The 12,575-nt window shown below is 51.1% G+C and overlaps 1 protein-coding gene across 1 annotated transcript; it reads right to left on the bottom strand.

Annotated features, from left to right (window-relative positions):
• Positions 1–941: 941 nt before the first annotated feature.
• Positions 942–12,306, bottom strand: AP2S1 (adaptor related protein complex 2 subunit sigma 1). Its single transcript, XM_055311763.1, has 5 exons — positions 12,185–12,306; positions 8,121–8,270; positions 1,910–2,023; positions 1,451–1,510; positions 942–1,305 (listed from the first exon to the last, which is right to left on the bottom strand). The coding sequence occupies exons 1-5, from the start codon at positions 12,185–12,187 to the stop codon at positions 1,204–1,206; spliced, it is 429 nt and encodes a 142-aa protein (XP_055167738.1). The 5' UTR covers positions 12,188–12,306; the 3' UTR covers positions 942–1,203.
• Positions 12,307–12,575: the final 269 nt, after the last annotated feature.

Raw genomic sequence — 12,575 nt, 5'->3', positions numbered from 1 at the left:
GGGCAGGGGGCAGGAAGGCACTGCCACTCCGGGGGGGCCTAGAAACATGCCATGGCCGTGGCCACGTTGTTACGGTGGCCAGAGGGCTGTTGCTGGTACGTGGTAGGTGGAGGCCAACAGTCCAGGGGCCGCTGGGACAGTGTCACTCAGTGGAAAATGGTCTGACCCCAAGGCCAGCAGGGCTGTTGCTGAGAACCACGAACAGTGAGGCCCAGAGCCTGTGCTCCCAACAGCCACCCAGTCTGGGGGTTAAAAATGAGGATTCTGGAGCCAACTGCCTGGGCTTAGAACAAACCTGGCTTAGCCACACTAGTGACATGACCTTGGCCAAGCCTTTTCATGGTCCTGGGATGAGTGATCTCACCTGGAAAATGGGCAGACACTGGTTGTTTCCTCAGGATCTTACGATGAGGGAAGATAATACTTGGGACACTTTGAACAGCACGTGGGAGACGCGTGACACTATTAGGTGTTGGCCAGGAGGATTATTATTTTAGTAGCAGGTGCCCAGGGTCTAAATCTATCTCCCCGGGATCCCTGGGTGGCTCAGCGGTTTCATGCCTGCCTTTGGCCTGGGGCGCGATCCTGGAGATCCGGGATCGAGTCCCACGTTGGGCTCCTGGCATGGAGCCTGCTTCTCCCTCTGCCTGTGTCTCTGCCTCTCTCTCTCTCTACCATAAATAAATAAAAATAAATCTTTAAATAAATAAATAAATAAATAAATAAATAAATAAATAAATAAATAAATAAATAAATAAATCTATCTCCCCTTCCAGTCTCAGGAGCCCTCTGTGGGCGGCGGCCCAGGTGAACGCATCTGGGCCAACTGCCACTCTCAGGCCAAGGAGTGTTTGCTGACCGACTGCCTTGCACACTGATGGGAGGGTGTCCCGAGTGTCCGGGGTCCCCAGGGCAGACCGGCAAGGGCTCCAAGACACAGGCCAGGCGAGACCATGGGTTTATTGGGGGCTCCACACACACGCACTCACAGCGTCACACGACAACGTCACGGTTACTCGGAACACGCGAGATGGCCTCCGCCCCTGGGTGGGCCCAGAGGCAGTGGGGTGCAGTCTCCTCCCTGGTGGCCCAGGCCCAGCTGTGGGCCTTCCTCCTGGGCAGGTGAGGGAGGGCACTGGGCAGCCCCGGCCTGGAGAGGGGCGAGCAGGGAGTGAGGGGCCGGGGCGCAGGGGCCGGCTGCCCTCACTCCAGTGACTGGAGCATCAGCAATTGTTTCAGCACCTTCGTCTGGCTGGTCTCTCGGATCTCGCCGGCCAGGAACATCTCGTCCACGACCGTGTAAACCTGAGCGAAGGGAGGGCAGGAGACCCCACTGTGAGGGGAGGGCTCTTCCTCTCTCCCCCTCCCTCAACAGGTGCTTGTCTGAACCTCTGATGGAAGCTGGGGGCTCTGACCCCCCCTTACACCCTCGTCTTCACCAGGAGCCCACCTTGTAGAAATTGAACACCAGGTCCAGTTCACAGACATTGTGGAAATACTCATTTAAGACCTGGGAAAGAAGGCAGAGATGGTGAGAGCTGGGCAGAGGGAGGCACACAGGGCCACACAGGGCTGCACATGGGAGCCAAGGTCACCCCTCCCTCCGAAAAAGAGATGGTAAAAGAGAGACCAAGAGGAAGTGCGGAAGGGGAGGGGAAGAGACACCAGGACAAAGACAGTCAGAGCCAGAAACAACAAGGACGATCACATAGCAACAGAAAAGGATGGCAGGGAAGACTGACCGGACACAGGTGGAGGGAGAAAGAGGAACCACGTGGGCAGAGAGGGACAGAGGGAGGCTGGCTGCCCACCCGGGGATGTGGGGAGAGGGTTTGTGCACCCTGCCTGGGGAGACCAGGTCTGGTTCTGGGGGCTCCAGGGCCCCTGGGGCCGCAGCCCACCCTCGCACCTCCACGAAGTTGTGGATGGCTTCCAGGTAGGCCAGGTTGTTGTCATTGACATCCACGCAGATGCAGAAGTAGAGGCCGGCATAGCGTCGGTAAATGATCTTGAAGTTCCGGAACTGTGGGGCAGAGACGCTGTCAGCAACTGGGCGGCCCAGAACCCAACAGTGCGGGGCAGCATGGGGCCAGGAGTCAGTCCTTCACCCCACGCCTGGTCCCTGAAGCCCTGCTCTGTCCGGCCCAGTGCGGGGGACACAGAGGTGACTGAGACGGGACCCAGCCCCCGCCACTGGGGCTCACAGTCCAGTGCAGAGAGATTCCTCCTCAGTACTCCCCATCGTGGGCAGCTAACCCAGCCTGGAGACCCAGGAGGGCTTTTGGGAGGAGGGGGCATCTGGACCAAGACCTGGAATATGAGCAGGAGTGCTCCAGGCAGAGGGAACAGCTTGTGAGAAAAAGCCCAGAGCCAAGAGGGAGGCTGGGGTGTTCCACGACATCTACCTCACCTTTCCGTGGCTCCCTGCCTGTCGCCTCTGGAGAAAGTCGAATTCCTTAGCCTGGAACTAACTCATGCCATCATTCCACAAACACTACCTGGGGGCGGGCTCTGTGCAGGGCAGTGCAGTCACTGCTTATAACCAAGACCATCCCAGCCTTACCCTGAACTGAACTGTAATGTAAAATATAAATATTTCTACGCTAACACATACATACAGCCCAGGAATAAATACATGTGGACCAAGGATACAGACCGTAATCTTACGTGAGGGAAAGATGATAAAGAGACAGGTTTAGAGACCAGCGGACTGGTTTGCTAAGCACAAGATCCTTGGGCAAAATCTGGAAAAGTCCCAGCCCTGGGTCTGGTGTGTTCTGTCGCCACCTTCTGGCAACTGCAAAAGCCAACATCAGTCCCTGATTTTTAAACTTTTTTTAAGTAAGATTTTATTTATTCACGAGAGACACAGACAGAGGGAGAAGCAGGCTCCCTGCAGGGAGCCCGATGTGGGACTCGATCTGGGGACCCAGGGATCATGACCCGAACCAAAGGCAGATGCTCAACCACTGAGCCACCCAGGCGTCCCCTAGACTTTTTCTCCCCCCAGCTCATTCTTTGGTTAATTTCTATACTTTGAGTACATTTTCTGACATCACTGTAGTAATTCCTGCACATAATCCACGGATTAATAAGCACATATCAGGGTGAAAACTCTAAACTCTACTTTTTTCTTTTCTTTTCTTTCTTTCTTTTCTTTTTTTTAGGTAGTTCCACACCTAACACGGAGCTCAAACTCAGGACCCAGAGGTCAAAAGTTGCACATTCTGCTGACAGAGACAACCAGGAGCCCCTACTTTTTTTCTTTTTAAACTTGTTATAGGGGCAACCCTGGTGGCTTAGCGGTTTAGTGCCGCTTGCAGCCCCGGGTGTGATCCTGGAGACCTGGGATCGAGTCTCACATCGGGCTCCCTGCATGGAGCCTGCTTCTCCCTCTGCCTGTGTCTCTGCCCCCCACCACCCCGTGTCTCTATGAATAAATAAAATCTTTAAAAAATAAAAATTAAAAAAATAAACTTGGTATACGGGCACCTGGATAAAATCTTAAGATTTTATTTATTTATTCATGAGGGACACTGAGAGGCAGAGACATGGGCAGAGGGAGAAGCAGCCTCGATGCAGGGAGCCCGACGTGAGATTTGATCCCGGGTCTCCAGGATCATGCCCTGGGCCAAAGGCAGGCGCTAAACCGCTGCGCCACCCAGGGATCCCTACACCTTGGCTTTAAATTTGCAGGCTTGGGATCCCTGGGTGGCTCAGCAGTTTAGCACCTGCCTTCGGCTCAGGGCATGATCCCGGAGTCCCGGGATTGAGTCCCACATCAGACTCCCTGCATGGAGCCTGCTTCTCCCTCTGCCTGTGTCTCTGCCTCTCTCTCTCTGTGTCTCTCATGAATAAATAAAATCTTTAAAAAAAAAAAAGTTTAAAAAAATAAATTGCAGGCTTCTCAGGGATCTGGCGCAGGCCCTCATGGCTTCTCCCCCTATACACTCTCAGATAAGTCTCTTCCTGAAGGCTGGGGTGAGTTACCTGTCTGTACTCCCCTACCCATTGGGCCCCCTTCCCCCACCTGACCACTCTGGGCATCACTGTCTGGGACAGGTGTGTCTCATTGGACCGTGAGCTGGTGCTGTGCCTGCTGTGTCCCCAGCATGGCCCTGCACATGAAGAGGTCCACATCCTGACCCCCGGAACCTGGGAACGGGTGACCTTACACGGCAAAAGGGACTGTGGAGGTGTGATTATACTAAGGATCTTGAGCTGGGGGATCCTGGATGATCCAGATGGGCCCAGAGTAATCACAGGGGTCCTTATCAGGGAAAGAGGAGGACAGAAGTGTACAAGTCAGATGGAGTGATTTTAAGGTGAGATGTGGTTGGCTTTGAGGCTGGTGAAGGGGCCACTCTCTGGGGCACGCAGGCTGCCTCCAGAAGCGGGTAAAGGCAAGCAAATGGATTCTCCCCAGGGCCTGCAGAGGGAACCCAGCCCTCCTGACCTGTTTTGGACACCTGACCTCAAGAACTGTTTTAAAAAAAAAAAAAAAGAACTGTTTAAAACAACAAATCATGTTGTTTTGAGTCACTATATTTGTAGGATTTGTTACCACAGCAATAAGAAACTAACAGAGGTTAAAAAAAAAAACACATACACACACACAAAAAAGAATAACCTCATTAATGAACAAACAAGAGGAAGAAAGTTTGGGAGGCCTGGACCTTCTTCACTGGATATCAGCTTTTGGTTTTACTCTTACAAGTCCTCCTCCAGGAAGCCTGCCCTGACCTCAATCTCATAGGAGAGACATTATTTAGTGTCTCCTCCCCCAGACCCTCCCCAGTGTGTTGGGGGAGGGACCAATTCTCTCTTGTTCCCTACAGCACTCCCTCCTCTGGGAAGTCCTATCTGACCCCCAGCCTGAGGCAGATGCTCTCGTCCTAGTGGGCTGCTCCGTCCCAGCCCTGCAGCCCTGATCCCTCTGGGTAGTCCTCATCTGGGGACAGGTCTGTGTTGCTCACAGGGCTGTCTCAGTCCCCACAATGCACAGTGGGAGATAAGATGCTGTGCTGGTGGCAGGACAGCCCAGGGGAGTGGGCGTGCGCCCCCTCATTCTGTCCTGCACCTGCTCTGGCCCCATTGCCCTGCTCCCCGCAAGGCCCCCCTCCTGGAAACCCTTTGCTTAAGGCTGCCGACCTCCCCCCATATCTCCTGGTTCTCCTCTACCTCCTCATCTCCCACCTCTAGATATGGCTTCTCTTCTCTCCTGTGTCCCTCTTTTTTTTTTTTTTTAAATTTTTTTATTTATGATAGTTACAGAGAGAGAGAGAGGCAGAGACACAGGCAGAGGGAGAAGCAGGCTCCATGCACCGGGAGCCCGATGTGGGATTCGATCCCGGGTCTCCAGGATCGTGCCCTGGGCCAAAGGCAGGTGCCAAACCGCTGCGCCACCCAGGGATCCCTCTCTGTGTCCCTCTGTCACTCGTCCCTCCTCTGGTAAGTCCCGCAGGCTTCCTTGCCCTCTGTGTGCAGAACTTTCCACATTGTGGCATCCTGCCCTCTCTGCACGCTGACTCATCACTCCCTCCTGGATTCTCTGTGGGGGTGTGAACAGATACCTCACTCCTGGTCTTCACCCTCAACCTGCTCTTTGCTAAGTTGGCCCACACCTGCCCCCCTCTGCTCAAAACCCTCTTGAGGCTGCCACCTTGGAAGAGGCCCTGCCCCATTCGTCCCTGCTATCTCTTTGACCTCCTCGGCCCCACCCCCCTCGCTGGTTTACATTCCCTCAGAATGGTGGCCTTCTTGCTATTCCAGGAATGTCCAACACGTCCTCACCTCAGGGCCTTTGCACTTGCCATTTCCTGGGTGTGGAGTGCTCCCTTTCAGATATCCTCTCCTTCCACTCTTTCAACTCCTTTAGGTCTTGGTTCCAAAGCTACCTTTTCCAGACTTCCTAAATCATTTATTTACACCTGCATTCCAACCCCCAATGTACACACCCCAGCACTCTCATCTCCCACAGTGGCTGCTTCTTCCCCCTGGCACCTCTCACCTCCTGCTATGCTCTGTCTTTTCTATCCATCTCCCTCCCACCAGAACATCAGCTCTCCCAGGGCAGGGACTTGGGTCTGTCCTGTTCCTGCTCCTAGAATAGTGCCTCCATACAGCAAAACCCTGATAAATGTGTTGAATTTATAGGACAACTAGCCCAGCTGATGCCATGGAAATTAAAGACAGAGCCTTCTCAATTTAAGGAGACCAAAGAGGGGCACCTGGCTGGCTCAGGTGGTAGAGCATGTGACCCTTGATCTCAGGGTTGTGAATTCAGGCCCCATGCTGGGTGTGGAGCTGACTTAAAAATAAAAACTTATGGGGCAAAACAAACAACACAACAACAAAAACAACAACAACAACAAAAAAAACAAAACAAAAAACTTATGGGGCAGCCTGGTGGCTCAGCAGTTTAGCGCCACCTTCAGCCCAGGGCCTGATCCTGGAGACCTGGGATCGAGTCCTGCATTGGGCTCCCTGCATGGAATCTGCTTCTCCCTCTGCCTGTGTTTCTGCCTCTCTCTCTCTCTGTCTCTCATGAATAAATAAATACATAAAATATTTTTTAAAAGTTTAAATAGGTATTTTTACCCCAAGGATACAAGTGTAGTGATCCAAAGGGGCACCTGCACCCCAACGTGTATAGCAGCAATGTCCACAATAGCCAAACTATGGAAAGAGCCCATGTCGATGGATGAATGGATAAAGAAGATGTGATATATATATATACACACACACACACACACACACACACAATGGAATACTACTCAGCCATCAAAAAAATGAAATATTGCCATTTGCAATGATGTGGATGAAACCAGAGGGTATTATTCTAAGTGAAATAGTCAATCAAAGAAAGACAATTATTATACGATCTCACTCATTTGTGGAATTTAAGAAACAAAACAGAGGATCATAGGGGAAGGAAGGAAAAAATAAAACAAGATGAAATCAGAGAGGGAGATAAACCATAAAAGACTCTTAATGATAGGAAACAGAGTTGCTAGAGGGAGGTGGGGGGGGATGGGTAACTGGGTGATGGGTATTAAAGAGAGCACATGGTATAATGAGCACTGGGTGTTACATAAGATTGACGAATCACTGACCTCTACCTCTGAAACCAGTAATACAGTATATGTTAATTAACTGAATTTAAATTTAAAAAAAGTTAAATCATTTTTTTTAAAGATTTTTTTTCTTTTTTTTTTTAATTTATGATAGTCACAGAAAGAGAAAGAGAGAGGGGCAGAAACATAGGCAGAGGGAGAAGCAGGCTCCATGCACCGGGAGCCCAATGTGGGATTCGATCCCGGGTCTCCAGGATCGCGCCCTGGGCCAAAGGCAGGCGCCAAACCGCTGCACCACCCAGGGATCCTAAAAGTTAAATCATAATAAGAGTTAATGTCTAATAAATATCTTCTTTCATAGCTAAATATCCATTAAATTTTTTCTAACCTGTCCAATTCCTTTAATAGTTTTCATTACTAAAATGGAAGCTTTTTGAAAGAAATTTCCAAGGTTGCAAATTCACTAAGAACATGGATTATACTATTCTTGTTCTTGTTCTATTCTTGTATAATTCAAGGATTATACTATTCTTGTTCTTAATACAATCCCAATACTAAACATATATAGCTGACACACTGAAGGTTCTAAAGAGGTAGTGACTGTATACAAATTTGTGTCCGTGTGGAATTACATGTTTAAGGAGTATCTTGTATGTTTGAAGGATGTTTCACAAAATAGTGATGTTGAATAAATATCACCTGGGTGGTTCGATGGTTGAGCTTCGGCCTTTGGCTCAGGGCATGATCCCACGGTACTGGGTTCAAGTTCTGCATCAGGCCCCCCACAGGGAGCCTACTTCTCTGTCTGCCTATGTCTCTGCCTCTATCTCTTATGAATAAATAAATAACATCTTAAAAAAAAAAAGAAAATGATCACAACGAAAAGGTCTCCCCCTCCCCTCAAAGAAAGGAAGACAGCAGGCCAAAAGCAGGCTGAGGATATGAACATAGGAAGGAAACAGGTCTGGGGATTACTGCAGTTGGCGGCTGGGCAGGATGGGCAGAGGAACAAGGCGAGTGTGGCAAGCGTGAGGGGAGTATCACCTCCACAAAGTTGGTGTGTTTGGCATCTCGGACGGTGACCACAGCATGCACCTCTTCGATCAACTTCTGTTTCTCATCGTCATCGAACTGCATGTACCACTTGGCCAGGCGCGTCTTGCCCGCCCGGTTCTGGATGAGGATGAAGCGGATCTGCGAGTAGGCGGAGAGGAGGTGGAGGAGGTGAGGGGGGAGGGAAGGAGAGCTGACCAGCGCTGGGTAGCCCGCCCAACAGCCCCACTGGGTAGGGTCCACACCTCCTGCAGCTGTTTAGGCTGCAGCCTGGTCTGGCTGGCCTGGCCACACACTCCCACCCCAGGTCCCAACACCCTAGAGGAATGATTTTAGTATATGTGCTGCCGAAGCGAGCACTCACCCTAGAGGAATGACTGCTTCCACCGGCCAACTCCCCTGTCAGCCCCAGGCTCCACTCCCTTCTCTGCTTGACCTTGGAGCAAGGATTCAACACCCACCCACCCCCACCCACCCCTGCCTGCAGAATCAGTTTCCTTAGAGGACCCATCTCGTCAGGGTGTTCTGCACTTAAATGTTTTAAACTTAATTCAGTAGCTGGCACACAACAGGCATTCAATAAATGTTTGCATTGCAGAGCTCCCGGCTGGCACAACGGGAGGCACAGGGCTCAACGGGAGGCGCAGGGACTCGATCTTAGGGTTGTGAGTTCAAGCCCCATGTTTGGTGGAGAGAGGACTTAAATAAATAAATACAAATTTCTAAGAAATCTTTGAGTTCCAGACTTCTTTGGTCTGAATCCCAGAGATCTCCTCAATGTTCCTTTTTCTTTTTACTTACCAAGCCTTAAAAATTCACCCATTTAAGATGTGTACAGTTCAGTGGTTTTTATTTTTTTATTATTTTTTTTCATGAAGTTCAGTGGTTTTTAGTATATTCGTATATAATGTTGCCAAAATCACTACTATCTAATTCTACAATATTTTCATCATCCCAAGAAGAAATCTCCACAGGTTAGCAGCCACTGCCCTGCTCCGGGCAACAGATAATGCTCCTGTCTCTATGGCTATGCCTCTTCTGGAGGTTTCATATAAACAGAATCATATAATACATGCATGGTCTTTTTGTATTTGGCCTCTTCCCCTTGGCAATGTTTTCTTTTTTTTTAAATTTTATTTATTAATGAGAGATACACAGAGGCAGAGACAGGCAGAGGGGAGAAGCAGGCTCTATGCAGGGGCCCCAATGTGGGATTTGATCCCAGGACCCTTGGATATGCCCTGAGGCAAGGCAGACGCTCAACCACTGAGCCACCCAGGCGTCCCTTGGCAATGTTTTCAAAGTTCATCCACACTGTAGTGTGTGTCCACAAGTCCTTTCTTCTTAATGCTGAATTATGTTCCGTTCCACTGTATGGATATATCTTGTTTTGTTGATCCATCCATCAGTTGATGGACATTTGGGTCATTTCCGCTTTTTGGTGATTACAAATAAGGCTGCTATGAACATTCGCACACGAGCTTTTACGTGGACATTTGTTTGGACTGATGTTTCCCCTGGCTAGCCCTATACCTAGGAGAGGAATCGCTGGGTTATATGGTAATGCTATGCCTAACTTTTTTGGCCACTGCTGTTTTCCAAAGCATCTGCCACTTCTCAAGTGATGTAACTGCTTGGTGCCTCAGTTTATCCACCTGGAAAATGTATGATGAGATGTAAACAATATATGAAAAGTATCTACGGACACCTGGGTGGCTCAGTGGTTGAGCATCTGCCTTTGGCTCAGGGTGTGATTCTGGGGTCCTGAGATCAAGTTCCGTCATCTGGCTCCCTGAGGGGAACCTGCTTCTCCCTCTGCCTAGGTCTCTGCCACTGTGTGTTTCTCATGAATAAATAAATAAAATCTTAAAAAAAAAAAAAAAAGAATCTAGAAGAGTGCCTGGCTCAGATCACATGCTTTGTGTCAGCTATGATTATCATCAGTGAGGGCTAGGAAATTTGTTAAGATTCTGAAAGGCCAGGTCAATCCTCCTAGGGCTACTATGAAAACAGAACAAGTTAATGCCAGAAGTGCTTAGCACAGTGCCTATTACATACGGAGCGCTCACTACAATGAGCTATGATGATGGAGACAGCTTCATCCAAGTGGCTAAGCACACAGATTCCAGAGCCTGAATGAATGCTGGCCCTCTTAGCTGTATGTCCATGGGCAAGTAACCTAGCCTTTCTGGGCCTCAGTTTCTCCTTCTATTATACAGAGAGCACCTCCCACATAAGACAATCCATGGGTTAATAAACAAAAAGGGTGTAGCACTGTGGCTAGCACATACTAAATGTTACAAAAGTATTAGTTCTTAAATGGTATTATAATTCACCATCATTTGACTTTAAGAAAACCAAGGCCCAAGTTTACCCAGGCAGGAAGCCTGCCTTCGGCCCAGGTCTGTTTGAGATGGGCAGGTGTACACCATTTTATAGATGAAAAAACCAAAGCTCAGAGAAAAGAAGTCTCACAGCCACAAAGCACAGCTGGAAGTCCAAAAGCTTTGCTGTGGACCCCCTGACCCCAGCTTACCCTGTGGGAGCCCCTACTCATTCCAGGGAGTCCATTCTCTTTCCTAAGTCTCATTCTCTGATAGTCTATTCCTCCCTCCCCCAACCAATCAAGCTGTAAAGGAACAGGATATTACACTCTCCTTCCAAGAACTCCATCTGCTGAGCCAGGGAAAACCACTTCCTAGCAGGCTAGGGGTCCTGAGTAGGAAGGGAAAGGCCATGGGCTTGGCAGGAGGTAGGGAGGAGGGAATTCACTAGGCAGCCACAACCTAGGGGCAGAGCCAGAGATATATGGGGCACGCGGGAGGAGAGCTAAAAGGGCTGAGGGAGAGCCCAGCCTCTTACCCCCAAATTCCCTTATAACACCTCTTCCTGTTTCTCCTCCCAGTCAGAATCTCTCCACCTCTGGGAATCTTTCCTGAGAGGTCCTTTCCCTCCTGCCTCCTCACCCCTCTGACGTTCCCTCCGGGTGCCCCCCCCCATCTTTCCTGTCTCCAAGCCCCCTCCCCTGGAGTTGTTCGCTTTAGACTTCGAATTTCTTCTGGGTTTCAATTCCCTCTCTCAGGCTTCAGAAGGCCTTTTACTTGGGACATCACTTCTCTGATGCCAGGGCCTCCTCTCCAAGTTCCAAACCACACATGTTGCCTCCAAGGACGCTCTTTGTGGAGGAGGCTTCCTCCTCATTCTGACACCCACCTCCAATCATCTTTTTCCGGCTCCCTGCCCAAAGGATCCTTGCTTAAGGTCCAAAGACCCACCCTGAGGGAGGGTAGGCAAATCCAAAGCCCAGTCCTTGCTCCAAAAGCTCCTTCCCTATCTCTCACACTTCCCTGCCTGCTCCCACTCAAGACCTCTCCTTCTTGGAAAGATCTGGTCCACTCCTCCCCATCCATTTCTAATATTCGCTCCCACCTTCTGAGCCTCCTCCCGCTTTGCAGCACACTTCCCTGGACTCGAAAGCCCCATTCTGCACAGTAGCCGACTTCCCATCTCCAGAGCCCAGTCTCCTCCCCTAGAGATTCTCGCTCTCATCAGGAGTACCCCTCCCGTTTCAACACCCTCTCTCTGCCTTCATTGTCAGCTTCCGGCTTCTAAAGACTCCTTCTCTCCCGTCCCAGTGTCTCCCATTCCCCAACTATCCTGCCACACTCCCAGAGCGCCCTCCTCGTAAGACGCCCCCACCCTACCTCCAATCCCGTCTCCCCACCTCGAGATCCCGCTTCGCGAGTTGCCTCCCCATTTCAACCTCCACCTCCTCAGTCATCTCCAATGTCTCCCTCCCGCACAGCCCTCTCCCCTTGGCACCCGGCCTCTACTGTCCCCTGGCGTCGAGCCCTCCGGCGCACTCCCGCGCCCAGAATCACCGCGCAGCTGCCCCCTTGCCCCGGGCCTCGGGTCGGCCCCAATCCCGAGAGCCCGCGCCCGGCCCAAACCAACGCACCGCGGCAGGGGAGGCTTGTCAGTACCCGACCGAGCCTCGAGTACCTGCACGTGGACCCACCCTCCGCCCGGCCCCAACGTGGGCGCGCCGCCGTTACCATGGCGACCCCCGTCCTGACCCCAGCGGCCCCGGTCCCGCGGCTCCTGGGCAGCTCCGGCTCTCGCAGCAGTTAGGGGACCCAGGGCTAGAGCGGACTTCCGGCAGAAGAACTCGCCCGCCCTCTCGCGCACAGCCCACTGGGAAGTGTAGTCTCAAGAATGCTTTCGCTCAGTCAGGCTGCAGGCCTGGGAAAAAGGGCCGATCCGGCTTCCCAAAAGGCCGCGTGACTGTCCTTTTCCCACCACGTAGTACTGACCCCGAATGCATACCGGGAGTTGCGGGCGAATGTCTCTTCCGAGGACTACAATTCACGACCTGCGTGTCAGCCAGCAATGGGGACTTGCATTCTGGGAAATGTAGTTCTGGTAGCCCTGCGTCCACCCCCATCC

The sequence above is a fragment of the Nyctereutes procyonoides genome, unplaced genomic scaffold (genome assembly GCF_905146905.1).
Source record: "Nyctereutes procyonoides isolate TBG_1078 unplaced genomic scaffold, NYPRO_anot_genome, whole genome shotgun sequence".
NCBI classification, from domain to species: Eukaryota; Metazoa; Chordata; class Mammalia; order Carnivora; family Canidae; genus Nyctereutes; species Nyctereutes procyonoides.
Note: the sequence above shows the minus strand (reverse complement) of the source record. Positions and strands in the feature narration are given on the sequence as shown.